The 26,071-nt window shown below is 46.2% G+C and overlaps 1 protein-coding gene and 1 long non-coding RNA gene across 2 annotated transcripts in view; one reads left to right on the forward strand and one right to left on the reverse strand.

The window, feature by feature from the left end:
- LOC147657862 (uncharacterized) overlaps window positions 1-14,176 on the forward strand; it is a 76,984-nt gene extending 62,808 nt beyond the window's left edge. Inside the window, exons 2-3 of the long non-coding RNA XR_015291730.1 lie at window positions 1,828-1,990; window positions 13,874-14,176. This is a non-coding gene — a long non-coding RNA (uncharacterized LOC147657862). The remainder of the gene's footprint in view (window positions 1-1,827; window positions 1,991-13,873) is intronic.
- Optix (optix) overlaps window positions 1-16,076 on the reverse strand; it is a 44,242-nt gene extending 28,166 nt beyond the window's left edge. The window contains exon 1 of the mRNA XM_003689533.3: window positions 14,642-16,076. Within this exon, the coding sequence (XP_003689581.1) occupies window positions 14,642-15,285 (644 nt within the window). The 5' untranslated portion in view covers window positions 15,286-16,076. The remainder of the gene's footprint in view (window positions 1-14,641) is intronic.
- Window positions 16,077-26,071: the final 9,995 nt, after the last annotated feature.

Here is a 26,071-nt window from a genome sequence, read left to right on the forward strand (position 1 = left end):
TCTCTCTCCTCTTTCTTCGTCGATCTTTTTCAACGTTCTCCACGTTGAGGGAACCCGTGTTCCCTCAACAATATGAATACGAGAGAAATTCGAACAGTGGTCGCCTCTGGCCGTGGAAAGAAACGGAAAATCCTCGACGCGTTTTTGTATCGCGTCGAGGGGCTTTGTTTAATAAAACCGGGCAACGAAACATCGATGATTCGATTTGGTTTGGGTTTTTTCGCGCGCGCGTTTCAACCGCGAATCGAAAAGAACCAGGCAGGCATTAAGTACGAATGAACTCGTCCATATAAAATATGCAGGCACGCGTGGAACGCGCAATTTGCCAACCGCCGCCCCCGCCCCAACCTTTTGTATCGGCATCGGCTCGTATAATACCGTTGATAATTTTTTCAATTTATGAAACGTTACGCAAAATAGGGGGTGGAGGAGAGCGTGCTCGCTCGTTCCACGAATGGTGGAAGCAGCACGCTCGATCAAAGCGGGAAACGAACGTTCGTACGTGGTGTACGTGGCATTGTGACGAGAAACACGAATTCCTGGTCTGGAAACGAGTGTTTTAACAACTCCCTCCCTCGCGGGCCCCCCGCTGCCCCGGACCCGGGGCTCTCTCAAAATCTATTTTCATCGTCGGACAGATGTAACTTCGCTCTCTCGTGGCAGCGACGCGTGCATCGATCGTCAGATGTCTCTCCCGCGAGCCCTCTCTCTCTCTCTCTCTCTCTCTCTCCTCTCCGTCCCCTCCTTCTCTCTCTTCAATCTGCAGTCAATTGTTTCCAGCTAAACTGTTTGCCTTTCAGTCGGCACCCTTTTGCCGCACGGCACCGTCTATTTGCTCCGTTTAATGTGGCGCGCTTTCGAGACTCGCCGAATTTTCCACCGGCGGAGAAAGAGAGCGAGGCCGCGGGAGGAAGGGAGAAGAAGAGTCGTCTTCCTCGTCGTCGTGTTCCATCGAGGGGTGAACGCAAGAAACTTTCCAACGTGGGGGAACGAGAGGAGGATTTGCGCGTGGAGAATTTGCGCACGGCAAATTTCTGAGGAGAATCGTGCGAAAGAAAGAATGTTCGCGTTTCGCAATGGGAGAGAAAGTATCTCGGGCAACGAATTGATCGATAGTATCCAGCTACCGTTGATCTTCTTCCAACTCTTCTTAGCGGCCGTTTGAAAAAAAAAAAAGAAAAAGAAATCATCGTCGTTTCGAAAAGAACTCGATCCCTCGAATTTCTAATTAAAATAATCGAAACACAAACTCTTGGAAAGAGTATTCTCTCTATATTGTATCTACAAAGTGATTCCATTGAAACGTACGCGTAAATTCGGCGTAAAATCATTCTTTTGTGCAAGGGGATCGGGCATAAAGAGTCGATAATTTGAAAGTAACCGTGATTTCCGTTTTTCTTTTTTCTTTTCCCCGTCCTCCTCTCCCTCCATCATCATCATGTTTACGATGCGTGTACACAAAAGGATACTGGAGGACTGGTTTCTGGTCGGTGTTTGTTATTCATTAGTTTTTTAGCATTGGGGCGGGGAGGAGAGGAACGAACCGGCCGAGTAATTACGCCTATATAAAAGTTCCACGTGTTCTCGTATTCTAGGCCACGATGAAATTAAGACGGCACAGCTATAGGTTTTCAATTCGAAAACAATTAATCACCAACCGCCTCCCGCGCCTGCTCGCGCTCGCCCGTGCCTTGTATCCAGTAACGGCTTAATTATAAAACAATCACGGTTGGACGTTGGTGTACAGCGTGGTAAAAGGCGATCGAGACGCGAACGAGCCTCGGCTCGGAATATGTGCTAAATCATCCGCTGGTCGTTTGTTGGCAGGTACATCGGGGCCGCCTCCTGGTGTAACTATCAGCCGTGGGGGCTGAAGAAACGAGAGACGACGCCTTCGATACTCTCTCGAAAGATGTAATCCGCTCTCGTTTCCTCCACCCCGGATGGATGAACCGGTGAATTCGTCGGGAGACCATATTCTTCGCGCATGGTAAGTGAATCTTCTTCCAGGCGAAAGATTCCTTTTCTCGTAAATTTAACGGTCACGATTAGCTTCACGGCTTTTCCTCCCGTGAAACTGAATAAAAGCGTTATCCGAATTTCCTTTTTCTTCTTCTCCAATACAATACTTCTCGTGAATAATTAATACTTTGAATTACGGTCGGCTGAACCGCATCGAACCGAACAAGATGAATACATCTCCCGTGTATAAGGGAATTTCACGTGGAAATTTTATCGAAATGCTCGACAAAAAAAAAAAAAAAGAGAAATCGATCGTTCCCGATCATAGCCCGTTGCGCAGGGTTAAGTTTCAAATCCCCGAGTCAAGCGTCCGACACATTCGATCTATATATACTTGACAAAAGCGACCAACCATGGGGGCCACGCATCGATTCCCGTAAACCTACCTTCGCGTTTCGAAAAACCTCGCCGAAACCTCGATTCCCCTGCCCCACGATTCATCGATATATCCGATCTCCCCCGGTAACCAAAGTCGCCGGCCCTTTTATACGTGCGCGTAGCACCACCGATCTCGTCGTGGAGGAGGGACGCACGACGAAACACTATTCGGTGGAAAGTTGTAAAAAAACGCTGCCGACTATCCCGACGTCGTGGACGGTTTCTCGATGGCGAGGTGGGCCGTCCGGTAATCAGGATGATCGATATCTCGGTTCGGTCCCTTGCCCGTCTCTCTCTCTCTCTCTCTTTTGCTCTATTCTCTCACTACCTTACTTTTCTTTTTTCCCTCCTCTTCTCGTCTTCATTCATGCTCGAGGAATTCCTTCTGTTTACGAGTTCCTGAAGATCGCGGGCCCCCCTGGCCGCTAACCGTCTCGTGGTCAGATTGTCAGCCGCTTAATTAACCGTGAAACGAGCGAGGGGTAGTCGGACACCATAGACGAGACCGCACGATGGCAGGACATTCGATACACCCCCGAACTCTCTCTCTCTCTCTTTTGCTAGAGCAACAACTCGAGAGAGAGAGAGAGAGAGAGGGAGACGAAGTAGACGAGATTCAACTCTCTATACAAGGTAGTCCTTGAAGAGCAACGTAGGTAGGTTGGTCGACAACCAGGTAACCGGACACCCTGATCACGGACCGTTGGAACTCTATATCACAGGTGGTAGTGGCTGCGCACGAAGGTCCTCTGACTGTCAAAGATGCTCTTTTTTTTTTTTTTTTTATTCCCTTCTAAGAAACGCTTCTCTCCTGGATCGTTACGGTAATAGAACGTATTAAGCCTCGGAGGCTCGGAACAATTGCGATGTTCGTAACGTAGTGTCGCTTTATTGGGAGCAATCGTGTTAGTCATTCGTTCCAATTTCAATGATCAGTAACCAGTTTATTTTCTTCTTTCTTTTTTTTTTTCTTCATCGTGTATCACGAAATCGATCGTGCATACCTCCTCTGTAATTATAGTTTTGAGAAAATTTGAAAAAAAAAGAAGAGACGAACGAATTTTTCCAAATTTCACTTTTGAACGCTTTTATATATATATATACACACGCACGCATAAGTTTTCAACCTTTCGATCCAATATCCGTTTCGCTTTCGATACCGTTAATTCTCTCGCGGCCACGGTGAACGCGTTTAAAGGATCCTCGATGATCCCGAGTTCGGCAAGTTTCCCAGTTGCCGGCCGACTTCGTACCCTACTGGCGGTGACGTTAATTGATTCGTAGCTCTATCGATTAGCGTAATACCGACTCGATTTGCCGCTCGTGGAACCGATCGACCACCTTCCCCACCACTCTCGAAACACCGTCGAGGCAAACGAAATCGAACAGAAACTCGAGACGAGGGGGGGAGAGAGAAATTTTGCAAACGACCTTGGCTCGTTTCTGTCTCGCATGATATCGTTAATTACACGAGCTGGTTACGATGCACGGCACACGCTTGTGAACGAACAGTGTCAGGTGATCGAGGCTCCGTTTCGATCGGGGATCGGTTGGCGCGGTTGAGGTCAGCCAACGACACGAGGCGTATCCTCGTGCATCCCCTTTCCGAGTTACTTAATATCATGCGATATATACCGTGGCGGTGATTCATTGCTCGTTACGCGTTCTTCGACACCTGCCTAGAAGCAACCGGATTTCAAAAGGATCCGAGCGAAGCTGCATCGAAGAAGAGAGAGAGAGAGAGAAGTCGATGAACTGCGGACCCTCGATGGGCGCAGAATACCGACGGCGGTGCCCTTCATTCTGAATTCGATTCACGCGATAGAATTTTATATTTCATTTCCGCCGTCTGACGAGCGACTTCGAACGGATTACGATTTTACGATCCTCGTTCTGTTATTTACGACGAGTGTATTTACGACGAGATGTGTGTATTTAAGAACGATGAAAGTTTGGGAAGAATTTTGACCGTTCGATCGGTTTCAATTATGCGTACATTTCTATGTAATTAATATCGAATCGATTCTTGAGATATTTGTGAACTTCTTCTTCTTTTTTTTTTCTTTTTCGTCGATTTTAAGCCGAGAAATGTACGTATGTAGGTCGATTTGATGAGAGAGCAGGCGAGGAGAGATTAAACGTTCTACACATTTCCTCGTAGCTGTGTATTTACGAGTTTTCTTTGCTGATCCTATACTTTATTAAATTCAACGCTTCGATTCGATTCCAATTAATTTAATGCCAATTTCGATAGGATAGCGAGCCGCAAAGAGAATACTTGAAACAATAACAACGGTATAATTAAAAATGTCCCGTTAAACGCGGTGCATATTTTCGAGGGAAATGGTAAAATCGAACGACGACACGACTATAGAAGCGAGAACCGGCGGAAGGGAGGCTCTCTCTCTCTCTCTCTCTCTCGCGACTGCTATATTTCATCGCTATATTTCATTTCCAAGTCCCGTGAACAAAGCGGTGTCGAGAGAAAGGGTATCGGTTACCTCACGAGCCCCTTCGCGTACCATTCTCTTTTCAACGCCTTCCTCCCGCTCAAAAATCTTTTTTTTTTTTTTTTTTTTTTTACATCTTTTTCCTCTATCTCTCTCCCCTTCTTTTCCATAACTCTTTCTCCCGCTTATTATTGCGAACGCGATATCCCCTTTCTCCTTCCAAGGCTCCTTCACCTCGACGGCTCGACGTTCCTTCTTTTCAGCGTGCATAATACGCTCCTTTAGCCCCCTAATGAGCGGCAATTACGGTGTCTCTACGGCTAACGATCAGTGACGATCGATGATCCCTCTCGCGGAGAGGGAGGGAGAGAGAGAGCACGCCCCCCGCGTGAACCGGCGGTCATTTGTTCGCCAGGAAGAAAACAAAGGAGAGAAGGAGCGTGTGTAACGCCGTTGTTGAATGAATGAACCGATGAGGTCGCACGTGTGCGCCCGGATCATCATCCTCGGCCCTTCTCGATGGAAAACGATGGAAAGAGACGGACGATCGAAGGCGTGAACGATAGCAAAAGGGAAACGAAAGGAATCGCCTCGGTTTCGGAATAATTTCAATGGAGAAAGGAACGAGGTTCCTTCGCGGTAATTGAATTAGTCTCGCAGTTAGCTTCCCGAGGCATCCCTTATCTCTGTGCGATTTTTACAAAAAATAGCGTAGCTGCGTAGGGAAAGTTGGAAAAAAGAAGGAAAATGGACGGAAAGGGGATATTGATATCGCGTAGGGAGGAGGAAAGGCAATCGTTGGAAAAATAATGATCTGAATGAGGAATCGAAGGTCGATCGATTCCATTAACGAAACATCGGCGGTTCAAGTAGAGTTAACCTTTGCATGAATGGCAATGCGCTCAATACGGCTTCGTTTGCGGTTTAATATTAGCCACGCGATTAAACGCTTCACGTGACCGAATTATTTATATCGTCTCGTTTCATCGATCGATAATTCCGAATTATTTCCGTCTCGATCGCGTCGCACGTGCGTGAGGCGAGCAAATCCTTTTTCCCTCGAATCCTTTCTCGACTCACGCTCTCTCTCTCTCTCTCTCTCTCTCGCTCTCTCTCGCTCGACGATACATAATATCTCTACACCGTCGCTATATCGTAAAGTGGGAGATGCAATAAAGATCGAATCGAACGATTTCGACTATAGGTATCCGTCACGAAACACGGGATCTTCGATCAAATTCTCGCTTCGAATCTCGTAACGGGGACAAAGGTTCCGTCCAACCTTTGTCGAAGGCATTAACCGCAGGATACCTGGGGGGATGAATGCTACACGAAACGAGAGAAATTGCCGGATGCACGTCACCCGAACGATTCCGTGTCCGAATCGATATCATCCTACGAATTAGTAGGTTGCGGTCCAATATCTCACCCTAATATTTCGAGCCGAAATGCCGCCCTCCTGCGCGCTCGTCTCCCCCTCTCCGTCTCACCTTCGCCTATTTCTATATATCCATCGTGTGTGCGCGCACGAAGGGGAACCCCCATGGCGATGGCGTGAAAACAGTCACCGGGGCTCGTCGGGTGTTTCGCCTTGGTCCGCGGCGAAACAAAAAACGATCGTCACGGAAACAAGTGACAGAACGGAACACCACCGCGTCAATTACCACCTCCCTTCTCTCTCCTTTCTGTTCAGTGCTCGTGTCATCTAATTACGCCGTCGATGTGTCGTCGACCGGATTGTGCCGAACGTTCGGGTGAGATGTGCGGCGCGAAGAAGAGAGTAAGGCTCGTGATCCCGTGATTCGAGTCGAAAAATGTGTCGATACGATGAATAAAGGTGTATCAACCAATTCTAAACGTAATGAAACACAGCGTAAAAATTGATTCTAAATGTTACGATGTTTATTTCTCGATAGAGCGTTCCGAGGAAAAAGTGTTTTAATACTTCGAGTTATAGTGGTGGAAGAAGTAAATCCGGGTTCTAAAGTAAATCCGATTTGTTTGGAACTATTTCAGAGAGAATTCGCGCAAATGAATGGCGAAAAACGGGGTTCGCGTTTAAGCGAGAAAGTGATAAAGATCGAGGAAACGTTAAGGAGGATTGTTAATCCGAGGAGAGAGGGGAGGGGGAACTGTGCGTACTTGTGAGTGGAGAGGGGCGTTGGAAAATGATTAGCGATAAGAAGGCGATCTTTCGAGCGAATCGTTTAACGAGCCGCTGTCAAGGGTGCCGCGAACCGTGACAATTAACATCGCCTCTAATGCGATCGCCGTTTTAGCTGCCGTTTAATTACGAGGCCACCGCCATCTTGCTTCTCGCCTTATTAATTCACCGTTTTTCCCCGCGGTTTCGTTCACGAGCTGGCGCGGGAACACGAATTTCTACGTGATTTCGACCGTGCCACCGTTGCCACCATCAATCACGTTACATCGTGACAGGCTTTGACAAAAAGCTGCCACGCGAATTCCGTGGCCACCCCGAGAGGCCGCCTCGTAATATCCCGTTTTCTTCCCCGTGGCTTCCTGAATATCGCCCAGAATACGTCGAAATACGGAATCATTAGTAACCGGCGTGGACGATCCGGCCGCGAGATCCGTCTCTCTTTCTCTCCTCTCTTCCCTCCATCGCTGGCCATGGTAATCTATCACGAAGGGCTCGTGCGAGCAGGTGTCATGGCAGTCTGCCGCTAATGATCCTGGACATCCAACGTGGAATTAATCATTGCCTTTGTCTCTCCTCTGCTTTTTTTTTCTTTTTCTTTCTTTCTTTCTTTTTTTTTTTTTTTTTTGCCACGTCGTACGCGATGCCTTTTCGGCGATGCCTCTTCTTGCTTTTCGCCTCTTCCAATTCGCGTGCTCCTCTTTCTCTCCGCTTTATTATCGTTATTATCGTTAATTCGTCGACAGATTTCTCGTGTTTCTTAAACGATCGACTCTCCTCTTTCGAGATTACTCGTATTTTCGAACACGATATTCCTTCCTTCTTATAATTCTTCTTAGTTTGTTTAAATATATTAAGAGAAGGTAACGTGATTTGGCTAGCGTTCGAAACCCGATTAACCTTCACCCAGCTGAAGGAAGAAACATCTTGGTGATTTGACCGCGTGGGTAGTAGTAGTAGTGGTTTGCGTGATTTTAAACCGGAATTCTGTCCGTTTCGTCAAACAGCTGTCGTTCGTTCCATCCGAAGGATAGATCCAAAGACACAACGGCGACAACGCGTTTCTTCTCTTTCTCTCTCTCTCTCTCTCTCTCTCTCTTTTTTCATTTCTCCCCCATTCCTCGTATCGAGGAGCCAAGATTGCACAACGCACGTACATACTCGCGATGACATTCGCGAGTCTCTTCTTGCAGTCTCCTTTCTCGTTTAAGGTCATCAAGATAACGGAGGAGAAGATGCATGTCTGAGTGACGCACGGTCACGTGAGCGAACGAGCCAACAGGTATTCTCGCGATAATGATTGCCGCGGAGGCTCGGCTTCAGGAAACGGTCATAAATCCTCAGCGGCCACTCTTTACGCTGCTTATTGAAAATTAAAGTGGAATTCTTTGCCGTTTAAGCGGCGCGGAATCGGCGACATTATCTCAATCGTTGGCTAATCGAAATCTCTGCCGGAACGCGACGACGACGACGACGACGACGAAGAGGAGGAGGAGGAGGAGGAGAAAGAGAACCGATCAAAGGAGTTTTCATTAAGGAAAATAATCTTGGTTGGAATACACACGCGTGCTTGTAACGACCAATTTCATTCGCACCCTCTTTCGGTCGAAGTGGAAGAGAAAAGAAATCTCGCGCCGCCGATGAATTGGTCGATCACAAAGAAAGAAAGGCAACAACGACCGGCACCCCGCGGATTCCTGATGGAACAGAAGCAGAAAGAAAGAAAGAAAGGAAGGAAGGAAGGAAGGAAGGAAGAAAGAGCGAGGACGAGGGTGGAGCGAACGAGGTGGCAGCCAGACAGGATCCGCGTGGAAACGCAAACAGCGCCCCGCTCTCTAATACACCGGGGACTTTATCAAAATCTGATAACTTCAGAGGCGAAGGCAACAGCGAAAGAGGAGAGGTGAAACACGCTCGAGCTAAGCCACCCCCGAAAAGCCGCCAACGCGGAGGGTTGTTGAGGTGGTTATCCCCTCCACCTTCACAGGCATCCCTATGAAAAGCCCTATGCCACTCCTGTAAGAGCTACATCTCTCCTTCGATCTAACGCGCGTGTATCGCGCGACCGAAAAATTTGCGTTCGAGGGAACCTTTTTCTGCGGTTCTTTTTTTTTTAGGAATGTCGAATTCGCGGATATCTTGGAAAATTGGACACCATTTTCTTTGACCCGTTATAACGTGAATTTTTCTTTTTTTATTTTTTTGAAATAGATTTAAACTTCAACGATGATGTCTTTCTATTTCTATATTAGCTGATATTCCAAGTTTGATAGTAGAAACTAATCAATCTCTAGAATTTCTACTGTTTCCCACCCAGACGAAAAGAAATGAATGGAAACCCCCTAAGACTCGACCGATAGATAATATCCTTCTCGAAATTTATCTTCATTCTGCATGCGTTTATAATCTATTTTATAAATCGAATATCTCTATTTTCTATTCAGATTGAAAGAAACTTGGTAGAAATCAATCTTTAAACTTCTCTCTTAAAATTCACTGCTCCATTTCAAATTCCAGAAAAAAAAGAAACGAGTGGAAACCCCTTAAACTCGACAAAATTTACCACAATTATCTCTATTTCTACCTGTGATTTACAACCTATTTTACAAGCACAACTGATATTTCAATTTCGATACGAATATCTCTATTCTCTTAAAATTCACATCTCTAAATCCCGGACAAGAAAAAAAGAAATGAGTAACGGAAACTAACGAGCCGCCGACAATATCCTCCCCGAAATTTACCGCATTTATCCCTATTCTATAGCCCGGTTTATCAAAATTACTCGAGCTTATATCCCCGATTCGAACTTCTCCCGATCTGCAAGTTGCCGCAACGTAGCGCGGTTTAGAAACGTGACCGATTGCGCGCTCGTGTACCCGAGTAGCAGAACCTACGTGTCCCAGCTTCGTCCCCGTATAGCCCCTGCATAGAGACGAGCACACGTCGTTGTCGTTTCTCGTCGTGTACACACACACACACAGGAGACAGGGTGAGTTCAGACAAGATACATAGGTGTATACATACATATATATATATATGGAAGTACGTGCGAGCACGGAGATTGCTCCGGGGCTTTCGGGGTTGAGCATATTGAATAACTCGCTCGCTGGACCGCGAAAATATACCGCGAGCCTGTATGTAGTATGCGGATCGACGTTCCTGAAAGGACCTTGCAGGATCCTCGGGGCGGGCACTGTATCCTGTCTACAGTGTCTACCACCTAACCTAACCCCCGAGCGAAATAACGACGGCTATACACACGTATACACCCGCGTCGAGGAACAGAGAGAGAGAGAGAGAGAGAGGGAGAGACGCGTGTATTACCTCTGTGCCGATGCTGAAAATGCATCGCTAAGGGAATTTCGCGTTGCGATAGCGTTCCACGGACCCGTGCAACGCTATCGTGACCCGTGTCCTCTGTATAACACGAGTATAACCAGAGAGAGAGAGAGAGAGAGAGAGAGAGAGAGAGAGAGAGAGAGAGAGTATCGTCTTTTTCCTGTTCCCATACTGTGCGTTACGGCAATCCTGTACAGGTAATAACGTTTTAATCGTTTCTCCGATTCCAAAATCTAAAATCGATGATGGGCTCTCTTTCTCTTTCTCTCTCTCGCGGTATTTTAGGAAAGGGATACAACGTTCCCGTTCGTTTGTTCGAAGAGGGTTTACGGGTAATTCGTGTGGTTGCGGAAATGTGTTGCGTACGGGGGGAGGGGGAGGGGGAGGGGGGGATGGAGGGAGGGAGGAGGAGGAATGTTTCGCGCTCGCGTCCGATGACAAGTGGGAAGGCGAAAAAAAAAAAAAAGAAAGGGAGCGAGAAAAGGGGGAGGGATAACGGCGATATAGATGTGTACGGACGTCGAGTTCAATATACCGGGAATCGATGTTTTTTTTAGAGAAGCCAGCCGATGCTTTTCCGTTTCCCGTTGTGCAGATATAGGCAGATATACGTACGTAGCAAGGGAAGGTGGAGGCGGAGGATTCGCGGGGGATTACGTGCAGGAAAATGTGGCTCGAGGCCAGGAACGGAATGTCGTTACGCCGGGGGGTTAACGATAGGTACGGAGGGGAGGGGCACGGCCATTGTCGGATAACCTGACTGGAATACACAGAGACGTTCGTATCGAGGAGGAGAGGTAAAGAGAATTTGGTCATCCGAGCATCTCGAATTTCTTTGCAAATCCATAACGAATCGCGGAGAATCCCTCCCCCCCCCCTCCCCTCTTCGTTAATTGGTCCGTTTCTCCTTTGAACGAACGCTCCACTTCAATCTAGGGAATAGGAGAGGGAGAGGAACCGAGTTGCGTGCTTTTGAGCAGTTGAAATATTTAAGTGTACGTAGCCGTGTTGCGTTCTGTGCGTAGCAGCGGAACACAGGTTGGGTAATTGCGGTCAACTTGCGGATCGAAAGGGTTGGAAAGTCGGAGCAGATGAAAGGAGGGGATAAGTTTGAAACGTCGATCGAGAATCGAAGAAGGCGCCCGATTTGCAATCGGGCTCGTCTACTTTGAAATGCAGCGCGATACCTGGATCACTAAGCGGGGCTAATTTCACCACCGTCCACTAATTTGGCCAAAATCATCGCTATTGAATACGGGAGCGGGAGCAATTAGAAAAGCGGGGTATCCAAATGCAAATTGCGAAATTACTAGAATTCCTAGGGTGTTTAAACGGTAAGAAAATGGATCTGTGGATGCGGAGAGTAGAGACGGCGCAACGCTTGAAACGTGTAATCTTTTTCCCGTTGCGCGGCCTCATCAAGATCAATTAGACCAGTATAGTCGTGCGATCCTTGACCGTTAACGATATATCAATTACAGCATAGACGTAGGTAATAACTATTAATGACTTCATTCAGGGCAGAGTAATTACAGATGTCCGCGCACGACCGAGAATCTGGGTCGGGACGATTTTAGAACCGAAGCGAATTTACTTTACAGCTTTCAAAATGGCAGAGAAAGAGAGAGAGAGAGAAGAAACAAATCCGCCAATTCATTTGCAAATAAAATGATCCGTTATTTTGAAACAAATTTTCGTCGAGAGATTCTCGAGTTTTCCAATGACACCTTCAGAAAAAATTGAACGCAACCGTTCTTCCTCTATGAAAGTATACATTTGACGAGGATTCGCAAATTTTGGAAAAGGAACGTCTTTCGTTTCAAGACGTATCGATTAACGGAAAGTGCGCTTGTTGCAAATTTTGCGACAGAGATCGAGAAAATATAGAGCGAAAAATATATATAGAGGTTTTGTTTTCGAAAGAAATAAGAATTTAAAAATCTATTTAGCACGCGTGTAATTATAAGGTTTAAACTTAAGTATCGTTGTGTAGATTGTATTCGTTAAATACAGGGCGATACTATAATTTGATTCCTGTTTTCGTTAACTTTTATTTACCATCGTTTTATACTCTAATTCCGTTTGATTGGAATAATTTCATAAATAGATATATAACAAACGCGTTTCACGTTTTGTATAAATTTTACGAATTAATAGAAACGAAATTTGAAATATCAATCATGTTGTTACACGACACCGTTTTTATACCGTTTATTTTGAAATTTAATTTCCTTTACCTACTAATTCTAATCAAATAGTGTGAATTCTAATCAATAGAATGAAAGAGTCAGCCGAGTATACAAAGAGTCAACAGCGTATAAAAAAGGAACGTATCAATCGACACGAAACAAATCAGGATATCGCCGTTATTTATAAACAATATATATATAAGCAAAAACAGAGAATCTAATTTAAACGATTTAACAGTTAACACGAACTGTTGAAACGAAATCTTAAACGCGATGTTTGTATCTCATTTTCGACCGAAATCACCCTTTTCCTTTCGCGTCGCACAAAAGTTTCGAAAGATCTTGTTACCGCGCAAACAAAAAAAAGATTCAATTGTCGAGCGTTCCAAACTCCCCTACGCTAACTTTAATACGCGTACTCTCCAATTCTAACTCGTATATACCTTCGAGAACGTTTTCGCACACGTGGAGCTACAGCACGTAACACGCGTACACTCGAAATATATACAATCCTCCGTAAAAACTTACGATCTTTCTCTAAAGCACCATAAATCAAACAAGAAATTCGGGACCGTAGTTGGAGGTTTCACACGTAGAATGTAAGAGCAAGTGAAACGTCCGTTGGAGAAGGACAAGAGTCGTAAAGCTTGGGGAAAACCCAGTGTAAAATTTCCTTATAAGGGAAACAATAGTGGCGCTATTCATTTAGGGGGAACAATCCAACAGTACTGCCACCAGACGTTACCTGGATTCGAGGTGCTTCGAATCGAACCGACAGGTGGTGCAACCACTTCTTCTTCTTCTTCTTCTTCTTCTTCTTCTTCTTCTTCTTCTTCTTCTTCTTCTACGATCCAGTCGCTCGAACGTCGACCTCTTAGTGACGATCAGTCGTGACTAATCGAGGTTGGGCCGGATTATTACTTTCCTTTCTTTTATTTTAATAGCGGTAGTCGAAAACGCCTCGACAATTATGGTAATCCTATACTAACCCTAACTCTTTACATAATATACTCTTTACGTATATTCGGGCTTGTCGTGTTTTTTTTTCTTTTTTTTTTTTTTTTTTTTTTCATTAAATTATTTTTATAATTTCTATAATTTTTCTTTTTCAACAAAATTTTACCACGTGCGAAATAAATAAATAATTAACGCGATGATTTTCATCAATCGTTTAAAATTATTGGATTTTAATTTAATTGAACGATTATCGTATCGTATTAGAATTGATATTCTAATCAAAGGTAGAAAAAGATAGAAACGTCGTTACATCGTTTCTCAGAACTCGTTTTCAAACGTAAAGCGGTACGAAATTGACTGGGATGGTGTTTCAGAGTCGATTTGGGAAGGACTCGCCTATGCAGAGAAACGGTATCCACGGAACGAAAGGAGAGGAGAAAGCATCGACGAAATACAATTTGAAAGACGTAATTCGAAAATCGTTGTACGCCCGACGGCAGCGACCCTCCGTCGGACGTCAAAATGAAATTACGCGACCCTCCACGCGGGGGCCTTGGGACACAAGGCACAAAGGCTCGTTTGCCGAGGATACGGCACAACAATCCGACTGAAGGGACCTAAACCACTAATCGTTTCGCGATTAACTTCCATTAAACGCTACTTAATGAACAAAACTTTCGTGTCCTCCCCGCGACCAACCGCAATCGTTCGCGCTAAATCGAAACGTACAGGTATTCCTCGTTCGTTAATTTTGATCTTTCGCAAGAATTGCCAAAATCCCTTTTAGCTTTCCAACTCTTCCAGTTTTATTTTATCACGTATATACCATTTATTATATACCATTTCGCGTGACCAGTAATCTCAACGAATCGGTTGTTTATATATATATATATATATTTTCGTTACCTTTCTAAAAATATAATTTTTACAAATTTCTAGAAAGCGATCGAATAGACTCGATTTCACTTTACTTTCTGTTTTTGCTCACTTTTTTCTTTTTCCTTTTTTTCTTTTTCTTTGTCGAGAACTTAATCAATCTCGCGATCACAACGTTTCGACGCATAATAACGGCAAGAATAAATGAAAATTCGTTATTCGTAAAAAAGAAAAAAAAAGAAAAAAAAAAACGTAGACGTACGTACCTATTTTTCGCGGCAGCAGCACGATCCCTTTGCCTCCTGTTCTTGAACCAATTACCAACCTGCGTCGGCGTGAGGCCCGTCGCCGCGGCGAGTTCCCTCTTCTTCCCGGGATTCGGATACGGATCCTGGAGGTACCACTCTCTCAACAACGATCTGGTTCTCTCCTTGAAGCAATGAGTCTTTTGTTCCCCATCCCAGATCGTCCTCGGTAATGGAAATTTCTTTCTAACCCTGTACTTATCCACTGGACCTAGGGGCCTTCCTCGAAGCTTCTCGGCTTCCTGGTAATGCGCCTCCAGCCACATCGCTTGGAGTTTACCATGGGAATCCTTGGTGAACTTGTGCCTCTCCAGTATCGCGTACAATTCTCTGTAATGTCCCGAGTGAAATGCGACGATAGCCCTTGCTCTAAGCACAGCCTCGCTTTGATTCAATTCCTGGATGTTGGGATGCGCGACCGGAAGGCTCCAAAGGAACCTCGCCAGCCTCTCGATGTCGCCACTTTCTTCCAGGGTTTCGCACACGGTGGCCACCTGGCCGACGGTGAACGACAACGTTGGCAACGCAAAAACCGGAGCAGGTACGATTGGACCGTTGGCAGAGGGTGCCGTGGCACCGGTCCCCGCTGGTGCTACGGCTGACATCTCTTCCGTCTCGATTCTCCAAGATCCTTCCCGCTCCAGGATCCACTTATGCTCGAATTAAATTAATTGTCCGCGCCAAGGGAGCAGCCTTGCTTCAAAGCATCGATGTCACCGTTCTCTCCTCCTCCTCCTCCTCTTCCTCCTCTTATCGGGCTCAAGAAATTATCCGACTCGATTTGTGTTTGCTCTTGGCGCTTCTCATCGTGTCTTCTTCCTCCCTCCGTCTCCAAGGATTGTCATTACTGTCCCCCTATATACTCTTCTCGATCACTCGATCAATACGTATACGTCATCACTTCACGGCAATACGATACGACACTGATATTATCTCGTTTCGGAACAACGAGCACAGGACAACGAAGTTTTCCGTCACTCGACGACTCGTGTGACGCGAGAAAGGAACGTCGTTTCTTCGACGACGAGATTACTCCTTTCCTCGATTCGATCTCTCCCCCCTCTCCAGAATCTCCAGTTCGTTCCTAATCCTAATCCGCGAAAATGTATCGCACTAAAATGTTTCGAAGACGAGGCTCGAAAAGAGACTCGGAACGGGGTTGACGTTCGCAACGAGAGCGATGGCCCGATGGCGGCTTCGTCTTGTTCGCCGCTTCGCCTCTCGACGACTGAATCTCACCCCCGAGAAGGTATCCGTCAGGTGCTGTCCCCGAGTTCTCCACCAGCTAGATATCCTCCGGGGTCACATCGGGCGAAAAGCGCACGCTGACGTTCTCCTCGGCCGTGGGGATATCACGCGAGGCCGCTGTTGCCTGGATCGTATCGGATAGCAAACTGGTTTCGTTTACAAGCCGGCATCTCGGCACCGGCCCTACCCAGCATGATACGTTTGTACGCGCCCGTTGCAACCGGGTAGTCCCGCCGGCTCTTGCTCGACCTACCTCTACCTCGTCCTCTCTTTCACTCCCTCTCTCTCTCTCTCCCGCTCGCTCGCCCGTGCCCCCGTCCCTTCCCCCGCCCCCGGCCACCCTCCCGCCCCCGGGGGGAGAAGCTGGAGAAAGAGAGACGGGCGCACGGCACTCGGGGGGCCAATGTACAGGCCACGCCCACCAGCCATACCGGGATTGGCCCGATCCCATCCACGTCGCCATGGCAACCTTTCTTCGTCCTTCCGTACACCAGTGTCCGTGTTCGCGTTCGTGTCCGTTTAATTATCCCTTCCACGTGCCACCGCTCCACCACCGTTCGCCGATCCCACCACCACCGTCCCCCACCCCATCCCTCCGCCCCTCTCCCGTCCCCCACCACCGGATCCGCGAACGCCACAGACGTCTCTCACGCCTTTCCCCCCACCCTCTTCCCTCCCCTTCCCTCTCCCTCTCGCTCGCGAATCGTGAGCCGAGCGAGACGGGAGCATCGAGGCGAGTGAGAACGATCGATGCCCGCTGGGGGGGGGATGGTGGGGAAGGCAAGGAACGGGGGAAACGGCGAAGGCATGATCCCCAGCCGTTCAACCGCTGCCGTTCCTGCTGCCGTTCCGTACCTTCTGTTGCTCCTGCTGCCGTGATCTCTCGACGAGGTGCCGCTTTCGACCGAGGCTCACCGCTCTCGTTTTCGTGCACCAACCAAGCCTACAAGGTCCGTCGAGGCTTTCCGTTTGTCGCCACGTCGCCCCCGCGACGTGCCTTCCCTCGTTATTCCGGTTTCCACGCCACGAAACGAAACTCGTTTGTCGCGATTCCATTTTCGGTGGAATTCGATTTTTTTTTCTTTCCTTTCTCTTTTTCTTCTTCTTTTTTCTTTTTTCTTTCTTCTTCTTCTTCTTCTTCTTCTTCTTTTTCGAGCTTCGAACGAATCGGGAGGAAGAGTTCGAAGAGATGTGTTTTTAGGATTTTTTTTTTTTTTTTTTTTTAATAAGAATTTCGTGTCGAGGACGTTGAACCGCTCCAAGGAATTTCTCGCTCCATTTTCCATTGTTGGAACTTGGACAGAATTTCTATCTCGATCATATCGGGGCAATACGGATAGAAGCCCTTTATCGACACGCGACTAGATTTCATTTCTCGTCAAGACGACAGGTGCACGCGTATCGAGAAGCCGAGGACGCGCGACGGCGCCGAAGGCGTCTCCGTTTTATCGAACGCACAGCCGCCGCAGGAGCTTCAGTCTCGTGATAAATATTCCGATTCGTAACTCTGACGTATCCAGGCCGACGTGTCTATTCCTTTCTTCCCACCTTCGCAATATTGGTCGTCAGCCTTTTTACCCACCGCGCTTCTCGGTGGGAATCCTCAAAGAAACTCGCGCGCGCCACAGTTCCAACAACCCTTAACACCGACTTACGTTTAAAGATTGATGAAACGATCTAACGAAATCCTCAAACGCCTCCACCTTTCGACGAATTATTATCATCATCTTAAATATTAAAAAAAACTCGTCGTCGACGGAGAAGCGAGCAATGTTCGTTCCTCCTCGATAAGTTTCTTAGTATCGTAACCGTTCCTCCCACGAAACGGAGGAGGAAGGAAGGAAATATAATATTCTCGTCGATCGGTTCTCTGCGATCGCCGCCCTCGTTGTCGAGAGGAAGGAGGACGAGCAGGCGACATTGGCCCTGGTTAAATCGGATTATATCCGGCGAAAGGCTCGGATTATCGATAGTTTTTCGAAACGCAGGAGACACACCGCCGTGCTTCCTGCGTTACGTTGCGATCCGCCATCCATCCGTCTGCGCAACACGTCGATTCGTATAACAGTCATTACTCGATATCATCCTACCCCGGCGCGCATGACGAGGGGTGGAAAGAGAAGGAGGAGGGGAGTGGGTAGGAAGGGGAGGGTGGTTACCGGTGGTGCAAATTTTCAGAGTAACCGTGACACGAAATCGCCTCGTGTAATCTAGCTACGCGACAATACAACTCTCATAGCGTTAGAGCCGGATAATGACGCGACTTTGTTACCGGGAGGAGTCTACGTAAATTCATGCCATTTTCCCGGCCTATCACTTTGACCCCGATTCAACCTGGCCGCGTTAAATCGTGTTTCCTCTTTGTCGCTCGCTTGTCGATCGCTCGTTTTTATCGGCTCCGCTACTTTTCAACGGGCAATTTACCACGTTTCGTTTAACGGAACGGCGTAAGGAAGTATTATCGGTTAGCTCGTCGATAAATGTGAAAAATAATTATTCCTCCTCGTCTGTGGAGAGATCGATCGATATCGTGGAACGGGGGAACGTGTCAACTTTATTAAATATTTAAATCTGTTACGAGTTATAATTGCAATTGTGATTTTGTGAATCGTTTAAGAGTGAAGTTGGAAAATGTTCAATGACGATTAAAATGGTTGAAATGGACGAGACTGTGTCTTTCAGGTTTCTTTTGGCGGGGATTGTACATACGCGAGAGAAGTTCAAATATTTTTATTCACGAATCTGTAACGGAACACGGTTAATCGAGGGAGGATATGAGATTTCGAGGGGAAAATTTACGACCGGGACGAATTCGACTCTTCTCGACTTCTTCTCTGCTGAAAGCGTCGAAAAATCGGTCTGCAATGTTTCTAGAAAATGATTTATTCAAATCCAAAACACATGTTTCACACCGGTGGCATCGTAGAATCCTTGAAAAGTGCGAAGCTCTGGGTTTTCCCCAAGAAAATTCTTAAGAATGTACAGTCAATTAGGTGGAGAGGAGACAATAAAGTGCCAACAAACCCCTGGTCGAGGGATACTGACCGACCACTAAATTCGAAAGCTGGTAAATACCTATAGGACTCAATTATCCTTCGACTGGTGGTTTTATTCTGTTCGATCCACCATCCATCCACGGGAATCAACCGTATTATCTCATCTTGTGCGTTTTTTTTTTTTTTAAGATTTTTTTCTTGCGTTTGCGTTTCTCCTAATTGCAATTTATCTCGTTCCTTATCCAATCACAAGAATGGTCGAAGATACGAATTTTAATCTTCCATTCGTTTTAAGCAGATTTGTAAACGATAAATGTATGATCATCGAATTTTCGATACGACGATTTGACCGTTTGTTTCGATTCTTTCTGATACCTGCCAATGAACGATAATCGCTTTATTAACAGACAGATTATCGCAAATAGACTCGCGTTGCTATTAAATATTAATCATTGGTGTTTGTTCGAATCGAGTGGATTTCTATTTGATCGAACGTATATTGTTAGATACATTGATGATTAATAAATACGTTTGCGCTCGATGGTCCATGAATTAGCGTTTCGAATTGAAATTATATATATATAAAACTAATATGATAAAATCGTGGTTAACATTTGTGATTTTTTTATTCCAAATAGAAAATATCAATTTTATTTCGAAAGTAAGGTATAAAAACAGGATTATTTACGAGGTACAGGTTTGCAGAAAATTGTTAATTTCGATTAACGTGACGAGCGGTTGTAAATATCTGTTTAAAGAATTCTTCGTCGATCCCTGGATCCTTGCCTTTTAATTCCCGTGAATAGTGAACAATTAATCGCCCCGTCTAATGGATAAATTCCTCTGATTGCGCGCATTAGCAGGGAAAGCGTGTTTGTATAGTTGCATAGGCGACGGTAGACTACGCGCATCGTATAATACGATAACGGATGCGCGATTGTTCGCAGCTAGCCCTTCCCAATCGTTTTCAATAAATACACGTAATCAACGGACGTGCCAACGCATTATTAAAATTAATTAATCCTATTAGTTAGCATTTCCTTTATAAACTCTTCAAAATTGGTTTTCTCGTTTCCAACAACATATTCCACTCTCTGGAACAGAATATCGATCATTCGCCCCGTAACGTAATGTTACGAACAAATTCTGTCAATCCCGTTTCGTTTCACCAGTTAAAGCAATTACCAGTTTCTCAATTCTAAATTGAGAAAATTTGGGAAGAAAAGAAAAAGGAACGTTAAAATAATTAATGCTACCATCTCGTTCTCTCGCGAGTGAAAGCATACCGATAAAAATTCAAAATTTGAATCGGCACCCGTGAAATTTCATTCTTAATTATCAAGGATAAACGCGTTTAACGTAATGTCGCTGATGACGCCACGATGACGATGACGAATTGCATTCACCATAATAGAATATCGGGCGAGGAATGTCTCGCAGATAAATGTCACGATAACGACAGGTTAGGCCTAGGTGGGCGCATTACACCGTTCCATCATCCAACCCCCGATTACGCGGATCGACCTATCTTGAGGGAGGAGGGGAGGGTAGGTTGCTGGTGTCCGTTTGTTTGCTGACCTTCCTAGACAAATGATTTCGTCGCACGACAACCATTTCGCCTTTTTTTTTTTCTTTCCTCCACTTTTCTTCACCTCTTCTTTCACCTCTCTTCTTCCACATGGACCGAGATACGAGACTACACGTATACACACACTCGCGCGTATCTCTATCCAGTTCCAGTTTCCAGACCTCGTTCTCGCTCCCCTCTTTCTCTCTACTCCTTTCTTCGACCATCCTTTCCTCAAATTCGACGTGGAAATCTCTCACGCGGCGGGCGAGAGACGAGAGAGAGAGAGAGAGAGAGAGAGAAAAGTATTCTCTCCCCTTATCGCACACGTGTTCCTCGTACGAGCTCGTAACAAGGCGCCATCTCTCTGTATGTATACCACCGGTGCAAAGGTTCTTTCGTTGAATTCCATCGGGCACAGCTATTACTTTCCGCGATGAGAAACTGTCGAGCTCGGACTCGTTACCGAGGGTAGATTAATCACGGTCTAGAAACCAAAGAAAGGAAAACGTCGGAGTGGCGTTTCAACGCGTATCGCGACACGCATAATGAATTACGCACACGCGTGTCTTCACGGATTAGAATATCGAGCAAGCGAGCTCGTATATATGTGTGTGTGTGTGTGTGTGTGCGTGCGTGTCGGGTGATTCGATGGTGGTCGAGCGAAAGAATAAATTTCCAGGATTAAATTTTCAACGTAACGATGAATTTCGAGAGTTATTCTTGTGAAAATATTGCGTTCGAACGGGGAGAAAGATTTTTCTTCGCGTTGTAATTAATAATACAAAAGATATCCCTCCCCTCGTTCAAACTCTATAATCGAGTATTGAAAGATTACACATTTGGCAACGTTTAAAAGCTAACAAGGCAACGGTGAAAACGGTGAAACGGATTATTCAGTATTAACATCGTCGAATAAAACCTTCCTGTTTGTCGCCGGATTAAATCGTATAAATCACTCGTCGAAACGATTCCGTCGAACTCGAACCCTGGCCTGGATCGAACGAGGAAGCCTTTCGTATCGAACTGGTGACGCCGACTTACGTTCGGTGTTGCTGGTTGCTTGCACAGCGAAAGGGGGAGAGCGAGACATATCGTTGTGGGATAATCCTCTTCTGGTTGCACGGCCTACATGGGGTGCCCGTTTCTAATATGGAGGTTTTATTATTTAACGGTATCCTAATGGGGCGTTGCTTGCCCCGCTACGCTTATTATTGTGCAATCTCGCGTGCGAGTGCATTTCGGGGTCGAATCAAGATTCGCCCCTATTAAAATCTCCTTTACGGATTATCCAACGTAACCTCGCTTCGTTTTCATATTTATCCTTCCATCGATTCCCTCTTTCGTTTTCTTTCTTTTTTTCTTTTTTTTTTTTTTTTTTCCTTCTTTAAAATACCCTCTCCTTTCGCCACCTCTTCTTTTCCCGACAAAGTATTCGGGAAGCTTAACTTCTTATCTACGGCGATCAGCTAACAGAAACGTTGGTTCGAAGCACGAAGGAAGAAGGTGGAAAGAGGAAGGGGAGGAGGGAGGTGGAAAAAGTTGCCGGAGAAGTCGAGAAGTCGATTTTTGGAGGATAGGTGGTTGTGGAGGGTCGCAAGTGGCGCCCGGGATGTCCCTCCTCGTTGCATGGCATGTTTACAGAGGAACCTCGGAAACCGGGGATGAAATTTGAGGTTCGAAACGGGGCGAGGGGAGGAAAAGCCGACGCGGATCGGATCCACTCTGACAGGACTCATCTGCGCGATGGCGCCACGGCCATTTGTTTGTTTTACTTTTCTGGGCAGGCTACCTTCTAACCCGGCCCTCCATCCATCGACTCTAAACCGATGGGTTAATGAGGTCGTTAACGAGGCTCCCACTAATTCCGCTATCTTGGTCGAGAAGCTGCGGCCGCGCCTTCTCTCCTCTTCGAGATAATATCGTATCCTCGTTCGAATGGTCGGTCCATGATAGTTTTGTTTCATTTTCGTGTTCGAGCAGCAACACCGTGCCAGAGAAGACCTTGCAGACTCGACCGTCCTTTTTCTTTCAACTCGATCTTTCACGCGCCTTTCTTTTTTCTTTTTTTTTTTTTTCTTTCTTTCTTTCTCTCCCCTTCTTTCTTTTTTCCCTTTTCTTTTTAAACCGTTAATTCGTTTAATAAAACAATACACGAACGAACGTGGTATTTTTTTTTTTTTTTTTCATTTCTCTTTTACGTCATCCGTAATAGACTTAAAATCGCGCATAATTGATCGTTTCCAAGGGTCCGCCTGCCGGATTAACAACGATTCATTTTTGAAATCGTTGCAACTTCCATCCTTGCTCGGTCGTCAAACTTTTAAACAGCGCACGTCGGAGAAAATGTATCCCGGTGCAAAGTGGATTTATTAAAAAATTGCTTCTCTGCGGAATCCTGTTTTCTGCGTTCATCTAGCCCGCGCTTTTTTCCTTTCCGCGCCGGAAAAACCTCATCGTTCATATCCGTTCATATCCGAATCGCGAGAGACTGGCAGCGACAGGCTTTTTCAAGGCAAACCCTTCCCTCCTCGTTTTTCCTCCTCAAATACACCTCGGCGGAGAAATAGAAGAAGAGGAAACAGAGGTTTGCCATGCGCCGATTAAACCTTCCACGCTTTTTTTCATTCCATCTTCGACTCTTCCTCGCCCACCGATTCCCTCCTTCGCGTTTCTCTCTCTTTTTTCCCTCTTTTTTTAAACCCCTTTCCCACTTCGCGAGATCGTCATTTTATATTCTTTACCAGTCTCCGCTCTTCGCCCAACTCCTCTCCATCCCACTCTTTTATTCTCTTTCTCGATTTTATCCCCTTATCGCGGTCCTCTCGATTCCTCTCCATCCTCCACTCCCGACCCCTCCACCCTCCTCTCCTGATTTTTATTCCCACACTCTTCCATTATCTTTTTGCCCCCGTACACATCCCTATCCTTGTCCCAACTCTCTTCCACTCTCGCTCTCTCTCTCTCTCTCTTCCTCTCCTCCTCTCTATTCCATTTCTCCACGTTTATCATCCCTCCATCCCAACGTGGCCCCTCTCTTTTCATCGTCCGCGCGCGTCCTCTCATTATCGCGCTTTTTCGTGCTCTCGCCGGCAACTCATTACTATTTTTCGCACGGTTCGCTACGCGTGCCGTTGCTCGAGCGACCGATAAATTTTGCCGCGATATTGCGTTTGGCATTATCGCAATCATGAGCGCCAAGTACCTTCCTTGCCGCCCTTCGCCGCGTCGCGCCTCTCCGTGTATGCATATATCGGCCACGCATACGCGCGCGCTCCTCTGACACTGTCGCGTCCTCGTGTATGGGAGGCGCGCGTGCACGCCATTCCACGTTGCCCCGAATTTACATCGCGCTTTTAACATCGGTCGCCTCCGCCATAATTTCCCCGCTGGTGGTGGCCAAAGCTGGCCGACCGGAACGCGTGGCTCATTACGTTTTATCCCATGCACTGACACTCGAATTTCGGCCGAAATATGTACAAAGAACGCGGCCTGACGCGGCCATAATTCGCCGACGTGACGGTGATTTTACATTCGCCGGAAAATTGACGGCCCCGATGATTATCGCCGGCCAATCTCCCGTCCCTTCATTCCGCGAATGCGTTGTTGCTCCGCTGTTTTTTTCCTATATAACCATCGTTCATCTTCTCTTTTTTTTTTCCGCCTCTTTTTTCTTCCCCTTTTTTTTTCCTTTTTTTTTTTTTTTTTCTTTTTTGCTTTTTCGTTCCCCGTTCCTCCTGATTTTTCATTTCGACGAAAATCCTCCTCGTCCCCGCGAATATTAATGAGACCGAGGGATACCACGGTTTGCAGGGGAGATTATCGTTTGTTACGCGTGCACGCGTTGTAATTAATGCAAGTCGCGAGATCAAAAATGGAATACAATTTTACTAAATTTACGAGCGTGGAATAAGGAAGTTGAGTAGTAGGAGGTCGAGATATTTCGGGATATATTGTTGAGAAAAACAACATCACGCTCGTCGACAACTCTTCTTGAATCTCGCGCAACGAAGCGAGATCCCGCGTGGAGAAAATTATTCACCCCCTATTTCGTCCGCAGTGACTTTATTGCCACTTTGCGAAAAATTTCGTTGGCGTTAAACGGGCGATGGTTGTTGGGAGGGACGAGGACCGGGTGTTACCGTTTAATTTCGCCTCGTTTGTTATCCGTGGGAAGAAGGGGAACCGCGTAAAAGCTCGCGGATTTTTCGAAGATTAGACATCGCCCCTGTTTCCAAGGGAGCGAGAGAGGAGCGGGCTGCACAACCGAGTGACAACGAGGCGTTTTAAAAGGCCACCCCGTTCGCCGAGCAAAGATGTAACATAACAAACAGCCCCAAACGTATTTGCCCGGCTCCGAGATCGAGTTCCACTTCCTGCGGCTTCCTCTTCATCGTCTTCTCGCGGCCGTGGCGCCGTTGCACTCGCCGATCCCGTCCCCGGACGTCTCTCGTCCCGAGTGACGAGTGCCACCCTTGCGCGCATCAGGAATAGATCACCTTCTCATCACAGTGCATTTAGTCGCGAGTATATTTTTTTTTTCTCTCGTTTCGATAAAAAAAGAGAGAGGAGGGGGGAAAAAAAACAACAACTACGCACGAGAATATGCACGGTTGGAAAATAGTGGGTAGGTAGTGACAGGTTTCGCGCGGACAAATCTTTGGATTGGAATAACAAACGGATTTGTAACAGAGGAAAGATTCGTTTGGAGTTTTGCCGTCTGTTATGTAGAGAGTGTGTTTGCAATGAATTTCGAGTAACGAAAAATATTTATATTTTACGATAGACGCGTTAGATACGCTCAAAATAATCCTGTCCGAGTTGTTTCTTAATTAAGAAGGCAAGGACAATAGATAATATCGAATGATTAATAATTCGAATTGAAGAAACATGCTCTATTTATACGAATTTTATATTATACTATACATTCATTATATCATGTATAATGAATAATACGAAAGATTATTAACACTGGTACTCACTTCTCGTTCAACAAAAAGGAAGGAAGAAGGTAGAGAATTAAAATTGAAAAGATTGTCCAAACATCGCGTTAAAAATTCTGTAACGAGTCACACGGGTGGTTAATGGCACGCATCTTAGCCCCCAAAAGTGTGGGTGTTCGCCTTACAAGTTTACAACTGGCGATGACCAATAATGTTATCGATCTGAAGTGGGTCCTGAAGGATTCTCGCGTGGATAAAGCGTGCACGCGACGAGGCCGAATGCCCCGGTCCCGGACAGGTTCTTGGCAATATTGCCGACAGGTCGTTCGAGGGAGGCAAAACGCATTGTAACGGACCCGTAGGAAACGACAATAAAGTCTAAATCGGCGTACACTCGCCGTTTCCCGACTCTCTATAACCTGGCAAACGTCACATCTGGAAGTAATTACGAAGGATACACAAGGGGTCCTCTTTCTACGAACAAGGTTCAGGTGTAGAAGATCCTTCAAAGGTGGAAAACGAAAGGTGGAAAGGAGAGGAGAGCAAGAAGGTTCGTCGCGATGCCGAACGTGACGATTCCACGGGTATGGGGATTAGTGACCGATGCTTTTCCTCTCTCGCTTGTGGAAAAAGTCGC

Source organism: Apis florea, unplaced genomic scaffold (genome assembly GCF_048593485.1).
Source record: "Apis florea isolate Af1SG1 unplaced genomic scaffold, ASM4859348v1 contig_2495_pilon, whole genome shotgun sequence".
In the NCBI taxonomy this organism is placed as follows: domain Eukaryota; kingdom Metazoa; phylum Arthropoda; class Insecta; order Hymenoptera; family Apidae; genus Apis; species Apis florea.